At 37.4% G+C, this 17,308-nt stretch overlaps 1 protein-coding gene across 5 annotated transcripts in view; it reads left to right on the forward strand.

Annotated features, from left to right (window-relative positions):
* Positions 1-17,308, forward strand: part of RBMS3 (RNA binding motif single stranded interacting protein 3) — a 672,503-nt gene that overhangs the window by 427,185 nt on the left and 228,010 nt on the right. For all 5 annotated transcript variants that reach the window (XM_063114184.1, XM_063114181.1, XM_063114183.1 and 2 more), the window contains exon 5: positions 4,414-4,571. In XM_063114184.1, coding sequence (XP_062970254.1) covers positions 4,414-4,571 — 158 coding nt within the window. The remainder of the gene's footprint in view (positions 1-4,413; positions 4,572-17,308) is intronic.

Raw genomic sequence — 17,308 nt, forward strand, 5'->3', positions numbered from 1 at the left:
TTAAAAAAAATTTATTCTCTATTAATTTATTATTATATGTTACAAATATTGGTCCATAACAGATTGGTCCCTGCCCCAGGTGGCTTGAGAAACATTGCTCTAAAATCTCTGTTTAATGCCAGTAACAACTTCCTAAATATTTAAATGTTGTTTAGTTATATGCGAGTGTTACCAGATTGTTGTTAAGGGTTTTTTGTTTGTTTGTTTGTTTGTTTTTGTTTTTGACTGGCAGGGGGATCACAACCCTCGGCACAGTGTTGTCCGTACCATGCTCATCCAGTGAGCACACCGACCATCCCTATATAGGATCTGAATCCGCGACCTTGGCGCTACCAGCGCTACACTCTCCCTAGTGAGCCATGGGGCTGGCCCTGATTGTTGTTAAGTTTTGAAATTGTGTTCTACTAATAACCTTTATCAGAATCCTTTTTATATATTAGACATAATGCATAGTACTCAAAAAACATAGCCCCAGATATAGTCTTTGATCTAGATACCAGGGCAATGTTTTTGTTTTGTTTTGTTTTATTTTGTTTTTTTTCCTCTGTAAGTATTCATTTGCTTAGCCACCATGATAGGTTCTAAAGTTCTGAAGGTGTCTTAAACTGCTAAAATGCAAATGAATGTCAATAAATTCTATTCTAGCAGTTTAAATACACTAAAAACATGAGCAAAAGGAAGTCATTGCAGGAAAAAATAAATGATTTACATACTCTTGCATGAAATGACAGACTTCTATTCCCATTAACAATAGAAAGGATATTTTAAAAACTTTTTTATGAGCTTTTGACAAAACTAAATAATAAATCAAGAAATCCCTATACAGATAAAAAGATGTAGAAACAAACAAAAATGGGGGGTGGGGGTATGGGTAATTATGGTGACATGGTCAATTAAATGTACTAGATGTATGAATTGTAGTTGTATACTTTTACAAACTAGTATAACTGCACAGTATTCTTTCAGATACTGTGTGTAGAATGCTTACTAAGACAGGGAACTCCTATCAAAGCCTTTGTAACTCAACATTTTTCTGTAACTCAAGCTAATTGATGAATAGGCAAAGATGAATTAAACAAGGAATTCAGAGATATTCATTTTCATCTATACTAATAATCCTTTGAACCTCAATTTGCTGTTTACAAGTCATTGGATTGTAAGAGTGGAGTCGGTGTTATGAATTGGTAAGAACACTGGATCGTTTCAAAGAACATGGGTTCTATTTCTAGCCTGGATGGCCTTGGGCAAGTCATAACCGTTCCTCTTGCTTCTGTTTTTTTCCATCTGTTAAATGATAAGATTGGACAAGATGCCTCCCTTGGCCCATTCTGGAGCTATATGTCCATGAAAATTTAAGTTTAAAAAAGGATTTTTAAAACTTATTTAGATTGTAGTTATTACATGAGAAATCTTTCTAAAAAGGGAAGTGCTCTTTTTTTCATAGTGCCAATGAAACTTTTGAAAATGACCCTCTGTTTATACAAGCCTGATATGTAAATAAAATTGAAAGTAAAAACATAAATGTATGTACTATTTTAAAGTTCATTCTATGCAGAAGTTAAATTATAATGTCAACAAAAAATATTCAAGACCAATACTGTATTTCAAAGGACAGAATTACTTAATAAGTAACATTACCCAATAATATAAAATTGAGGAAAAGCAGTAATCCAATGCTATATTGTCTCCATGAATACAAATAAAGGAGTCGGTCTTATTTGAATGTGGATTCAGAAAATAGCTTACTGGGCAATCCCTATGTACTAAGAGCTACTTGTTTATTGAGCACCATTTTGAGAAGCTGAAATGTGTTCAACATTTAGGGAATTGGGGAATGGATCTGAATTAGGATAAACTAGTGCACTGTTGCCTAGAAATAACAAGATCTGTACAGTACCTTACAACAGCAGGGTAGGTTGCTTGTGGTTATTTAGCCTGATCAAGGGAAAAGAGGGGCCGAATATTGGGTAAATTTTAACTCATTCATGGGACCACCATGTGCTGTGGCCCACTCATTGTTAATCTCTGGATCCTAAGCTGTGGGACATGTATTTCTCATGGAATGAAAGTATATCTAGGTGTGTGGGACTCAGAAATCACATCATAAGAAAGTTATTCCTTTCTCAATTCTGATTCGTCCTACTAAAATGACTCAGTCTTACGCTATTGTGCTTCTAACACCTCTCTTAATTACAAATCCCCTTTGTAACAGAGTCAACCAGAGGTGACAAAGCCTTCTGCAAACAAATATTATCTAGCTACAATTTAATAACATTAATTTGCTGGCTGTTCTTACAGTAGCCTTCTATTTATGGCAGATGAAACTGGCTTTTAAGTTATAGTAGCAACATAAAGTTATCTTATTAAATATATTCATTTAAGCCCCAAAGGTATGTTGATTTAGAGAAATTTTTAAATAAATAACATACATGGCTGGCAAAAATTTCTAATATTTCACATGCAAATGATTAAGCTAGTAGAAAATGCCCTGAGGTGGAAGATAGGAAATATGGTCACTGAGTCTAAATCTAACTGTGTTACTAATTATTGGATTGTCCTTGGGTAAGATGATAAATATTTCATGACTCCAATTCTTTATTATCTAATAAGTATAATAATATTTGCCAAACTACCTTTGGAGAGACAAATGTGAAGATTTAAATTAAATGGTGGATAGTGAAATAGTATAAAATTTGTAAGTTACATGTACATAGGTTTATTATTATGTACCTAAAATATGATTTTTTATTTTGTTTTTTTTACCACCCCAGCAAAACCAAATCAAACCAACAAACAAAAAGCAAGATCATAACAGTTTGGAGAAGGATAATATTATCTCTGTTTTCTCTCTAAAATGATGCCATTTAATGGTATTGGTGGTGGTGGTGGTGGTGTGTGTGTATGTGAGAGGGAGAGTGAGGGAGAGAGACTTCACTTGTATAATTTCTACATTTACACCATTCCTAAATATTAAAGCTGTGGTTGTCTTTTTCAGATTGATTATATGTTCATCTTTGCTATTTTCCATGGTAATAAAAATAGCTTGAAAGTAAACTATGTTTAAAAAATGAACCTAATAACAGATCTTATTCATCTCAAGGTTTAATAACAATATTATGACCCATTTGAATATTTAGAGCTGTCAAAAATAATGAAATTTAGTTTTGTTCCAAAATTCTTTCTTAATCTGAAGTAATATTAAGAATCTTGTTTATTTTACTTTTTTGTTGTGTTTAAAACCTCAAATTTTCTGATAATATGTCATCTTTTCACAAAAGATACATTGCTGTTACATAATGACATCTCCTATAGATTTCAGGATTTCCTTTTCCCATTTAATCTCTTGCTTATCTTTGAAGTTAAGGTTGCTATTATGGTTAAAATGTAATGGTTCAATTAAATATCTGATATGTTTTGGTATTAATGATTAATTATATCAGGTTTATGGCTATGTTTTATTTTGAGACTTTCTAACATTAATTTATTGTATGAAATGCAGAATATTCATGCATGTACAAATAATGCTAGCAATTGTGGTTTTCCCTTGCATTAAGCAAAGTTTATTTAAGTATTATTGCTGCTGGATTAGAAAATAATAAACATCACAATCTCATTTGTATATAAACGCTCATGCTTGGTCTAGGACAGGGATTCTCAAACTTGAGCATTTATCAGAATCACCTGGAGGGCTTGTCAAAACACAGATTGCCTGGCCCACCCTCAGAGTTTCTGATTCAATAGTTCTGGGGTCGGGCCTGAGAATTTGTATTTCCAACAAGTTCCCAGATGCGCTGCAGCTGATGCGGTTCTGGGACCACACTCTGAGACCCACTGGTCTAGTGGAAGGCAGAATAGCAGAGCACTGAAGCTCAGGAACTTAGGTGATAGGCCCAGATTTCAGCTCTGGTTTTGACATTTATGGGCTGTGTCACTTGGACAAGTTAGGGATCAATTTTGTCATCTATATAATGATAATTAAATTAATTGAGAATATTGAGTACAATAATGCATATTAAGTGCTTGGAACAATGCCTAGCACGTTATGAACACTCACTAAATGTAAATCAGTAACTAGAAGTAATGCTAGTTAGAGTAGTAATTGTGGAAGTAGCATTTAGTGGTAATAGAAATGAATATCCACATTTACCTTAGTTCAATTGCAGTAAAAGTTTATTAGTCTTTTCGGAGAAAGGCTGGACAGAGAGCTTGGCTTTCACTGATGGCATTGTTTTTATGAGAAACATTCTGCACAGGAAGAGAATTCAGTAAAAAGAAGTAGTGCCCGGGTGAAAGCACTTTCCAGAGCACTGTGGAGACTGGAAACCAGACTGCAGTTTAAGCAAAAGTTTCTCCATTTATACAATATTTCTCAATATTCAGAACTCACCACATTTGTTTCTTTCCTTCCCTTAGCAACAAGAGCAAGACCCAACAAACTTATACATCTCAAATCTCCCCATTTCTATGGATGAGCAGGAACTTGAGAATATGCTGAAACCCTTCGGACATGTCATTTCCACAAGAATACTAAGAGACGCTAATGGAGTCAGCAGAGGTGTTGGCTTTGCCAGGTAAAACTCTTGCTCAGTATGTAACTTATCTTCCTTCATTGTTCCCTTTTGATTTCATTCAGTTCTAGTACTTGGGCCCAAAGCAATAGAATATGCAAAAAATAAATAAATAAATAAAAGGCATCTTATCAAATCTTTGTGTCTCTATATGTTTGCTTTGAGCCAAAGAATTCCAATGTAATTATAAATACATTATGCTTGCTGAAGTGTGTACCTAGAATGTGTTTATGTGTCTTGAGTCATAATGATATGCATACAAGCTCCCAATCCTCTCTGTGCCTGTAGATCAACAAAATCAGATGCGGCCAGTTCCTGCCAGGGATAATAAATGCCCAGTATCCCAAAACAAAAGAAGCTGTGTGGTGAACAAAACATCCAAATGTTTTTGCATTGATTTCCAAAACAGAGAGATGGTAGAATTTCTCAGTAAGGAGAAGAGAGAAGAGAGGAAAGATTTAGGAAAACAGGAATTGTTGGGAAGTCCCAAGGAACCGAGAAATATAAGGGGAGGCCAAGAAGGCATTTGCATTTAAGAGGCCCTAGCTGTGTATTTTTTAATATTTTAGGCAGAACAGGAAAAAAAAAAAAAAAAGTTGTATTTCTTTCATTGTTGCAAAAGGAAGAGTTGTTTTCATTTTAACTTTAAGGGAATGTTTATAAAAGAGGATCTCAGCCAGAAATGGAGTTAAAATGGTTGTACCTGCTGTGCTTTCATGAAAAACAAAGCTCACGAAACCACAGAGTAAAAGAAACTGCTCAAAGACAAAGAAGCAAACGCTGCTGTCTGCAAGGCTTTGTGCTTTTATGTGCGTCTCCAGCTGACTTAATGTGGATGTTTCGGTGAACTCCTACATTGCTCAGGATGAATGTGAGGTGTCATCTGGAAGTCAGCCCATTGCAGACAGGTGTGTCCACCTAGGATGAACCCAACCATCACTTGAAAAACCATTTTGAATCAACTTCTGTTCACCCACTTTGGGAGATAACAAATAGTAATATAAATGTTAACTGATCCCCAACTTGAGGTTTTGGAGGTCATGGACCTTTCTTAAACATTTTTTTATTCCCCGTAATGTTCCACACATATTAGGCCAGTAGACATATGTAAGATACATTTGATGTTTTGAACAAAAATAAGCAAAATGAAGACAATCTCCCTGACTCGAATGGGTGCATGAGGCATTCAGGCTTTCAGCACATTGACGACTATTGATTTTCATGGTCATGGCAAAGCTAATGACACCACCCGGGGCTCTCAATTTTGCCAATGGAGTCATTCTTGGATAGGGTACAACCTGCTATCCAAGGTCTGAGCAGTGTGGGAGTTCACCAGAACAACTGCTACGTTGCACTTTGCACGGCATGCACATTCCTGCAATGCTTCCCTCACCCCTTGCCCTCTAGAAACTCTAATAAATTACTTTCTCCTTCATTTGTACTGCTGCTGAGAAATAAATGCATTTCAATGTCATCTAGAGAACACACTTTCTAAGAAGATCTATGGCAATTTTTTTTTAAACATGGATTTTTTGATATAAACTATGTTAGTTTGCTAGGGCTGCCATAACAAAATACAGCAGGTTGGGTGGCTTAAACAACAGAAGTTTATTTTCTCACAATTCTGGAGGCTAGAAGCCAGAGATCAAGGTGTCTTTGGGGTTGGTTTCTTGTGAGGCCTCTCTCTTTGGCCTGTAGGTGGCCGTCTTCTCCTGTATCTCCTTCACGTGGTCTTCCTTCTGTACATGTCTATGTCCTAATCTCTTCTTCTCATAAGGACACCAGTCGTATTGGATTAGGGCCCACTGTAGTAGCCTCATTTTAACTTAAATTAGCTCTTTAAAGACCTTGTCTCCAAATATATTCACATTCTAAGATTCTAGGGGTTAGGACTTCAACATATGACTTCTGGGGGACACAGTTCAGCTCATAAGACAAAGATTGTACTATTTACTTCTCTCATGTTTATCTTTTCTGTACACTTTGAGTTTGTTTAAAATAGAACTTATTCTTCTTAAGCTAAATATTATAGTAAAATATATTGTAAGTGGTAAAACTGTAATCATGGCGTACAATGTTATGAAAGAGTAAAACTTACAAAGATATTTTTCTTTAGGAACTGAGGAAGGGTGGGAATTTTAAACTGATATTTTATCCCTTCTCTGAATGCAGCCTCTCACTCCTCCAGAAGCCACAAGTGAGCCCTTAAAAATTCACATCTGATCATGTCACGGTCATGTTTACAATCTTTCAATATGCCCTAAGTGATTTCACTTGCTGATCTCTCAGGCATGATCCCTGATGTCACTAACCTTCCTGGTTTTGACTGTCCTGTCCAGGACACAAGCTGCCCTTCTTGACTGGTTATAATTTTCTTGACTTTTCCTCTGGCTTCTGCTTATTCATCTCTCAGGTATTGGCTTAAAGGTCTTTTCTACAAAGAATCTTTACTGACCTCTAAACCTAGGCTTCAGACGAAGTTAGGTGCTCTTGTTACAGCTCCTGTAAAAGTTCCCGCCCTCCCCCGCCCCATAAAGATGTATCACAATTGCAGTGAATTCACTATCTAATTTCTGCCTTCACTTACTGAATTGCATGTTTCCTTAAGTCGTTTCCTTTTTCATTGTTGGATAGATGGATGGGTGGGTGGATGATGGAACTCATAATCACCATTTTACAAAGGAAGTTCCTGAACAGCTAAACTCAATGGTCTTTTAAAACTTTGAGCTTTGAATATGAATTATCAGTCACATTCCAATACTGAAGCTTAGGTGTCTGCACTCTAAATCATGTTTTTTTTTCAATTTCAGAAAGTGGTATGTGGGTTGAAAAGGAAACCATAGGTTAAAGTCAAGCCAATGGTTTCCTATGCCTAAGAAAGAAAAAGAAAATGTGAATATGCCTGTCTTTTGTTAAGCCAGGAAACTGATAGAGAAAGACTATTTCATTCTCCATGTATCTTAGACTTTAAATTTCAAAGATCAGGATCCCACATGATTAACCTAATTTTATGCAAGAAAACAATTTTAGCTGTGCCATATGTAAGTAGATCTGCCCAAATTCCTTCTTCCTCACACTTTAACATTTGTTCTGCATTTTCTCAAACAATTATGGCTAATGCCTTAACTAACTTGGTCATTCAGCAACTTAACTCTTGCACAAGTGTTTCTTCTTTTAAAAAATATTATCCCCTCCCCTTTTTTACGCAGCCTTTCTGCGCTGGAATGTTACCTCTGAACCACAAACAGAGATGATTTGAGTCACTATTTTCTCGATTCTTCCAAGGATAATACATAGCAAGTGAGAGAAGTTATTAGATTACATGCAGATGTCTTGGGACAGTGGTTCTCAAAGTGTGCTTCCCAGATCACCTGAGAACTGTCTAGAAATGCAGTTTTTCCCACCTACTTACCTACTGAATGAGCAATCTGGTGGTGGGGGTGAGCAGCAACAAATCTGCGCACTAACAAGCACTTCAAGTTATTGCTGCTTTCAAAAGGTTGAGAAATGTTGCCTGAGGGCATTAGGACTGGTTCTCAGGATCATCTGGAAGTTCTTTAAAAACTCAGACTTCTGGGCCTTGCTCTTAGAGTTTCTAGTTCAGTAGGTTTGGAGTGGGACCAAAACATGCATTTCTCACAAATTCCCAGGTGATACTGACACTGCTGTCTGGGAACCACACTGAGAACTACTGCTCTAAAGTTATTATCTATGATTTTTCTAGATGGAATTGAATCCTGTTGATGCCTCTATCACACTGTATCACTTTCTCAAAATGCGCTTATCACAAGTCTGTCTCCTTTCCTGTTCCTCAAGGATAGAGACCATGCCTCCTTCTGCACAGCTATTCCAGCATCTAGAACGTTGTCTGACACATAACTCATCTTCAGTAACTTTTTGATGATGAATAAATAAAATCACTCCAAGGTTTTTTTTGGTTTTGGTTTTTTTGTTTGTTTTTTGACAATAGCAGTATGTAGGGAGATAACATTTTATGATAATGGTAGGCCAATACTGAGACAGGGAATACTGGCATATAAGAGAATACTATGTATATAAGAGATGTATATAAGATGTATATAGATGTATATAAGAGAATACATCAGCTGAACTACTATTGGTTCACAAGTTGTTTCTTTCTGTAAAAGTTCTCAGTGCCACATCCATTATTAAAGGAAAAGCCAGTCTATAATCATATCTAGTAAATTGTTGTACAATTCTCTTGAATTTATGACTATCGCAGTTCACAAAACCTGAATAATTCTTTCAGCTGGCTTCATTTTTGAATATTACCATTGGTCACTTCTAATCAGATGTAGTCCTAATTCATGTGCAAGAGTCTAAAATTCCTTTGACTAGAAAAAAAAATCCATTATTATTTTACTTGCAAGCTATACATTAATCTTCTTTGATAACCATCTCTTCAAAGTAAAAGGAGTATCTTCATTTTATATTTAAAACACTGAACTTCAAAGCAGTGATTTGAATGCCAGTAGGGTGCGTAGACAGCACAATTGCAGGCTTTTCCAAGTTCCAGAAGCACTAGTGTCTGAAATTACAGACATTTTATTTTATTTTTTATGTTTTTTTTTTTTTTACTCTCTTGTAACTTAAAACAATTTTGTAAGATCCATCCCCCTCCAGGCAGCATTTTATAGTCAAGTCATAAACCTCTAAAAACAGAAGTTTATGGTGGGAATGCTGACAGTCAGACCCAGTACTGCCGAGCTCGTGGGTGCCAACAGACTACCCTGCCTGGGAGGGTGAGGATCAGAGCATAAATCAGCTAGAGTCTGGGGGACATAACTGTGTGTTCATGCTACCCATTTCCCATTCCCAGAAACTTGAGACCGTTTGTCCAGCAAAATCACATTGAAAGAGTATTAGGAGAGGCCAGTAAAGAATGACCCAGAGTGGGGAAGGGATGGGGGTAAGCATTCACAATTAATCCAGCTTCAACATCTGGGAACATAGAGTCTCTTTAAGAAATGCATTTACTGTCCCCTGGTGAGCTAAAGAGCGTGAGAGACCACGGAACACAGAGACCTTTGTGCTTTGTAGTATTTTTCACCCTTCTTCATTACTCTTAATTTGATTCTCATGGAGCTTTGTTTGCATGACTTTTAACATAGGGGCGGCCCTGTGTACCACCTCTTCTCACTGAATGAGAAAGCTTTCTAAATAAGAAATTTCAGTTCTTTATTTTCACTAAGTAAAAATAATAATAATAATAATGGCAGTTATAGGCAGAAAATACTAGCCTAATTAATAAAAATCAGTATAAATGACAGGTTAAAAATATTCTTCTTGTATCTTCTATGAATAACTTTAAAATTGTATTGATTTACCTTCTACTGCCTGATACTTCTTCTTGCTCCCTATCTTCTCTCACCTCCTGGAATATGAGAACACTGAGAACAGACATAATGAAAATATAGGAATTTTTAAAAATTTGTAAGCAAACACCAGTACTTTCTTTGGGGACAAATATATGATTGTTTATTTATATGACCATCAAGTCTATCAAAATTTGTATTCATTGTTTGGAGTATGTTTTGACTATATCTACCTTGAGTCCATCATCTTGTTGACGGTTCCTCCCTTGCCATTTTGGCAACTCGTTTGCCATTACTGTCTCAAATACATGGAACCAGGAAATTAAACTGTGACCAAAGAAAATCTCTAAGGTGTACACTTAGCGATTAGCAATCTCTAAACTACAGCTGTATTTGCACAGAAACAGGTTATAGTTATGTTTGCTGAGATTGAAGAGAATGAGAGGTTATGTTTCATTCCTTTTGGTAATTTTAATTCCTCTTCCATTTGTCAGCAACATGGTCCACTGCAGAGTATAGTCCTGGTCTCTCCTCCAGCTTCTTCAATTTTGTTCTTGTTTTGTATGTCTCTTTTACTTTCGGCTGTTTCTTCTCATTGCCTCTTTTAATCTTACCATTGGAAAGTCACGATCCTGGCTGGAAAAGGCAGAACATTCTGCTTTATTTTCCATATATTCAGAGACCTGGGTTTCAAAACCCACAACAACCAACCAACCAACCCATCAACCAACCAACCAAACAAATAAATTAAATTGCATCAAATATCAAATAATCTATTATTCTGAAATCTTCTGGACTCAAGTCTTCTTCTATATACACCTTTATAAAAATCTGGAGAAGGGGGAACAATATATCCTTTTTTGATTTATTATTATAAAATTGGAGGAATGACTATATTCCAAAGATTGCCCTCTGTGGCATGCAAAGAGAATTCTGAAAAATTATTTACCCATGTGAAACTGAATTTGGGCAACTTTGTTATCTCTAGATTGGAAATGGTGGCCATTCTGTATGCTCAGGACCCGTAAGACCACTTTGCCCTGTACCTGCTCTAAGCACAAAGCATGACAAGAACTCCTGGGGCATCCAGAAGGTGGTGGGGATTTGAGACAGGTAGTCTTCTTCTACTCAATAGAGAAGAAAGACTTGCAAATATAGCCAGATATCTCTATTTATTGTTTTTCTTATACTCTCAGCTTTCTGTGAGTTAGGCTAAACCATTTATTCTCTACATTTTTATGGTTTTGAACATGGCTCTACATGGGTCGGAAATAACCTAGCTTGCATGTTAGTTCTGCACCTCTTATTTGTGTTCTTGGGCCAGTTACTTAAACTCTCTGAGCTTCTTTTCCTGATAAATAAAATGTATTCAATCGTTCATTCAGTTCATCCAATAAATATATATCGAGCACTACTAATATGCCAGTAATTGTTCTAGATGCAGTAATCCAGAGATGTACGCAAAGAAAATATCTGCTTTCATTACTGAACTGGGGAGATGACAATAAGTATGAAATAAACAAATAATCAAATATCAAGTAATTAATCCCTAATTAAAGTGTTACAAAACCAAAACAAAACATAGGGGCATGATAGATAATGGGGGGACTAGAGGTCAGGGACAGGAAAGCCCTCTGAAGAGGGAATATTTAAAGTGAGGTGCAAATGAGAAGGAACCAGCCAGGAGCCTTTCTTGGAGGAGAGGAAGAGGGAAGAGTGCAATCCTGGCACGGGGAAAGGGAAGTAGAAGGTCTAAGGTGGGGCCAAGTTTGGCATATTTGGGAAACAGAAAGGAAACAAAATTGTTAGATCATAGGTCAAGGGAAAGATGTATAATAGGTAATAATATCTACGAATGAAATATGGCTGTAGCTCAAAGAGATTGATCAAAACTGATAATGCATTCTAGAGGCATTTAATGGCAGGTGTTTTCTAGACCTATACTTCTAGACCTATAGTTATTAATTTCCTCTTTATCTCAGTTTAATTTTTTAAGTTTAATTTTCTTCCACTTTTTCCCACCAAAATTCCTTTTGGAAACATTAGTCCACGGCTAAAAGATAGATTTAGAGTATTATGCATCTAGACAAGGGTGCCCAGTGGGGGTAGTCAGGTAATCTAAGTGACAGAAGTAGTTTCCAGATCGAGTGTAAAAAAAAAATTTTTTTTCCTTTATTTTTTAAAACACAGCCTCTGGAGTAAGTTTGTATTCCTCTATTGTTTATAGTTTTATGATGTAGCCATCAGGGTGCTGATTGGAAGCAGAATTTCACTCTAGATGACTCAAGTGAAGAGGATAGAATGGAGGAGTATTTATAGAAGTGTGGGCAGACTGAAGGGGACTGACACTGGCATGTTGTGATACCCCAGAGGATCAACAGACGAAAGCCCTCACCACCCTGTGGGCTGCAGGGGCAAGTGGAGGCATGCGGCCAGAGCCGATGAGACCTGGAGCCTTTGGGCAGGGACTGCCTAGAAGAGCTGCAGACAGAGAGGGATGCAGCCCCTGCTAGACAGACACGGTGCCAAAGCAGGGAGAGATTGAGGAAAGACCACTTTCTCTACTTCTACTTCTCTCTACTCTGTCTTTTGATGTCCCTTCAGGAGTCCGATGTAGAACCCCATGGAAAGCCAGCAAATAAGAGAGCTAAGATGATACAGTCCATAGAAGGGTCATTTCTTTGGGGCATAGAGCAGGACAGAAAAGACATATGTATAATGGAAAGGCAAAGAGAAAAACACCAGTCCATGTGGATAAATGAAATTAAATATTTTTATTTTCTTTTGGCTCCACTATTAAAAAACTAAACAAAACAACAACAACCAAAAAAAAAAACAAGTGCAAGGTCAGCGATAAATGGCATCTACTACTTTGCCTTAGGATTAACAATTGATGCTGCTTGGTAGGAATGATGGCAAACTGGCTTTCCTTATGAAAGCAAGTGTTAGGCTGGCCCATTAGCTCAGTTGGTTAGAGCACAGCCTCTGATACATCACGGTCATGGGTTCAAATCTCCATACTGGCCAGCTGCCAAAAAAAAATAGGCAAGTGTTTTTCATCTCCAGCCCACAATCTGTGGTCTTTTTATCTGACACTAAATATATGGTGTTTTCTGACATCAAATATATGTTGTCTTTGCATACTAATTCTTCGACTTTCTGACACTACTGGGTGTGCTACAATGCAATTTAATTCTGACACTAACTACCTGGAATTATTGTCAGACTCCACAGGTATAAGGGCTTAGTCCCATGCCAGCTGCAAACGAGCTATACACTTCTGCCCTGCCAACTACAAATTTGGGAGTTCTCACAACCCCCACCCTGCCATCTCAGGTTAAATACAATACGGGAATGACTCACAGAAACACTATACTTATGCTTACCAATTATTATAAAGGATACAACTCAGGAACAGCCAAATGGAAAAGATGCATATGGCATGGTATGGGGGAAGGGACATAGAACTTCCACATGCTCTCCGGGCTCACCCCCCTCACAGCACATCAGTGTGTTCACCAACCTGGAAACTCCCAAACCTCATCATTTAGGGGCTTTTTATAGACATTTCATTAAGTAATCATGATTGATTAAATCATTGGCCATTGGTGATTGAGCTCAATCTCTAGCCCTTGTCCAATCCTCAGAAGTCAGAGGGTGGGGCTGAATGTTTCAAACCACTAATCATGTCTTAGTCTTTCTGGTGACCAGCCCCCATCCTGAAGCTATCTGGGGTGGTCACCCCACCCTGAATGACCTCATTAGCATAAACTTAAGTGTGGTCCAAAAATTGTCTGTTCTGAGTAATAAAAGATACTCCTATAACTCAGAAAATTCCAAAAGTTTTCGGAGCTCTATGCCAGGAACCTGGGACAAAGATAAACTATATTTTTTATTTTACCACAGTTGCCATGCAGAAAACATGTCAGACTATCCCATCTTTCTAGGGGAGTCAGAAATTCACATTTTCATGTGAATGCTACCAAGTTTTAAAGGTTAACAACTATTTCAAATTTTCCAAAAACTCTTTGCAGTCTAAACAAAATATACTTGTAGACTGGAGTTGACCCATGGCTTCTGGTCTGGGAAACCTGACATAGTGCTCCAGAACAGCAGTTTTCAACCCTGGATGTGCACAGGAACCACCTGGGTAGCTTTGAAAACTTTGTGCCTGGGCCTCATGCCAAAACAATTAAGTCTGAATCTCCTTGGCTGGGCCCCAGATATTGGTGTTTTTAAAAATAGTTTTCTGATCATTTTAATATGTAGTGATTTTTTAAATAAACTTTATATTTTGGAGTAAGTTACATTTACAAAAATGTTATAAAGACAATACAGAGTTCCAACATACCACATACCCAGTTTCCCCCATTAACACCTTATATTACCATGGCACATTTTCAAAATTAAGATACTGACATTGGCATATTACTATTAACTAAACTTCACACTCTATTTGTATCTCACCAATTTTTCCATTAGTATTCTTTTTCTGTTTCAGGATCTAATCTCGGGTAGTACGGGTACATATTGTGTTTAGTTGTTACATGTCACCAGCCTGCTCTGGTCAGTGATAGTTTCTCAGGCTTTCTTTGTTCTCTTTGAATAGTACTAGCCAGGTATCCTGAAGAACATCTCCAGATCTGGGTTTGTCTGATGTTTTTCTCATGATAGGACCTAGATGATGCATAGGTTTTTGGAACAAGCAACAGAAGTGATATGTCTCATCATATCAGAGTATGTCTCCAAATTTTGAAAACTATTTTAGTTAATCATGTCTGAATGGAGTGGAGACAGCAGGACCCATCCAACTTCAGAACAGACTGAAGTAGATCAGCCAGTATGGGCAATCAGGAGAGACGACATGTGGCCAGCAATGGAGCTCCATCTCTTCCAAATAAACCATCTGAGTTAAGAGGCAAGAGACAAAGGTTCTCTTCTGAGCTCACCCACTAATTAGGCTTTAGGGAAGCCAAATGTAGTCTTCTGGTGTTAGTTTTTTCACCTGTACAATGTAGAAGTTGATATCTGAGCCCATTTCCAGTCCTGAAATTATGTGATTCTACAACTCTGGAGTGGGTTTTCATTACTCAAATATTACCCACAGTTCCATTTCCTAAGAGAAACGTAATGCTAAGCAAGACACCACCAAAATGTCTGGGTTTCTGCAACAGGGGATGGCAGGGAGGCTGCTCTGATTCACTATGTGGCATTTATGCCACTTGTATCCTAGGAATATCAGGCGCCTGGCAGGAAGCAAACTAATTACACAAACTAAGAAAAAAATTCAGCTCATTCATTCATCTTTGTTCCTAGGGCTCACTATTCTTCCTTCCATTACAATGGACTAAGAAGTAAATGACATAATTTGTTTTTGAAATGTCAGAAGGAATACACATTTTAGTACTTTAAAAAATCTTTTAATGTTGACCCTTCTCGTAAATCTTACCGGAAATAAATATGAGTGGTTTGCATTGTTGGATACTCTAAGTTGCCAATAGTTTGTACAGAGCCTGTGATTGCAAAACGACAAACATTTCACAATAGTGGAAACCTCTAATTAACCATAATAGATGACAGGGTGGATTTGTTTTAAACACATGATTTAATAATGCCTGTTGCTTTAAGATCATAAACCGTGAGATTCTCTATTGAGGTGAGTGAGATAGGTAGACTGCAAATGGTTTAGCAAAATACTTTTCTACCTTTGAATGTTTAGTCTGACCCAGAACATTCTACTAATATTGGATCAGGCTCTCATCTGATGTAATTTGCCTGTGGGAATTGTATTGGCTGTGAAACTAGCTCCACTTCGTAGTTGTTGTTAAAAAAAAAGAAGAAAAAAAAAAAATAAAAAGCAGCAGCAGCACAATTCTTTGGTGCGTTTCGAATGACTGAAACTAGGTTCCTAGGCACTGAGACAAGAAAGAATGTCAAACAGGACCTTTAATGTGTACTTATATTTAAACATCAGACCTAACAGAAAACCCTGAAGCTTTATACAATGATTGGAGTCTTGTAAGAGACTAATTAATGTGTTGTCAGGTGAATGGTTGGCCTGGCACTTGAGCTGTTCTGAAAGACGCAAGGGGGTTCAGGTACCGCCTAGGAAGAATAGAAGCAGTTGTAGCAAGTGATTCGGTGGCCTGCCTGAAAGGGACATGTAAAGGCAGCCGTGTCTGGTGTGCCGGCTTTTCAGACTCACTTGATAATGCTAGTGTCAGTTTCAACTGAAGCGTGTGCCAGATTTCAGATAGCTTGTGCTGGCGTTTCAGAGCAGTTAATTGTGAAACTTGAGAAGAAAATGGGCGCATTCTTCCTAAGATGGCTATTCAAATCCAATCTCCGTCCCCCCCAAGAGCTCTCTGGGATTCACTTTTGTTCTGTTTCCACATAAAATGTGTGAGGAACACTGAGCCTTTTCCCCTTGGCAGCTCCTATATTACCATCTTTGCTGGGACTGCTTTGCCTTGTTACAATGTGCCCCGTGTATTAAAATGAAATTGTCACTGCTGGGTGGTGCAGCATAACATGGTTTGACACTAAGTGCCAGCAGCTACAGAAAACAGACTTTTATTGCATTTATTCTTTCAGAGATGAGAGTCTCTTAAGGCTCACAGCAGACATACACTTAGTTAAATCTGAATGAACTCAACGTGAACAATCTATGCTGCTGCTGCTGTCTTTGCATTCACAGATACAGCCCCATCCAGCTTGATATGGCTGTAAAACAGTGTTAAGATGATCATATGTAGAATTCAAAAGGGAAGACTTGAGACTTTCAAACCAGAACAAAAATATTTTAGGTGGGCGGAGCGGGTTAGCTACCTGGTTTTCTTCTTCAGCTTCCTCTCTATTCCCTAAAATATATCTGTAGAATCGACAAGCACACACACACTAACCCCCATCTAGGTCTACTCTTCATCTAGAATTCCATATCATTGTATGACAAAGAGAAAGAATTTGATTTATAGGACTCTTGCAAGCAAGTTTTGGATTCTTAACTGCCTTTTGTCTAGATGAGTACCCAGAGAGAGATTGAACAGGGAGGGGCTCTGGAGCATAAGTTTTTCATTCTGTAACTCTCCTGGAATAAAAATTCCATAAAGTAACATCTGTAGCAATTAAGGGCTTACATTTCTTCTCCCATTCATATCTCTTCTGGGAAGGAAGGTTATTTTCCCTGAGAGACAATAGATAGTAGATCCTGGGGGAAGAGAGAAAGAGCAGAGTTAGAATTATTTTGTTCCTAGAAATGGAAATTTCCTGCTTAAAAAAAACCAAAAAATTTTGAAGACTTACAAAAAAGGTTCTACTGGAAAGAAAATTTGAAAGATTTAGGAAAACTGTACTTCGCTGTAGCTAAATATTTTGAATGGAGAAAGATTCATCTTGCCTTTCTTA

This window comes from Cynocephalus volans, chromosome 11 (assembly GCF_027409185.1).
Source record: "Cynocephalus volans isolate mCynVol1 chromosome 11, mCynVol1.pri, whole genome shotgun sequence".
NCBI classification, from domain to species: domain Eukaryota; kingdom Metazoa; phylum Chordata; class Mammalia; order Dermoptera; family Cynocephalidae; genus Cynocephalus; species Cynocephalus volans.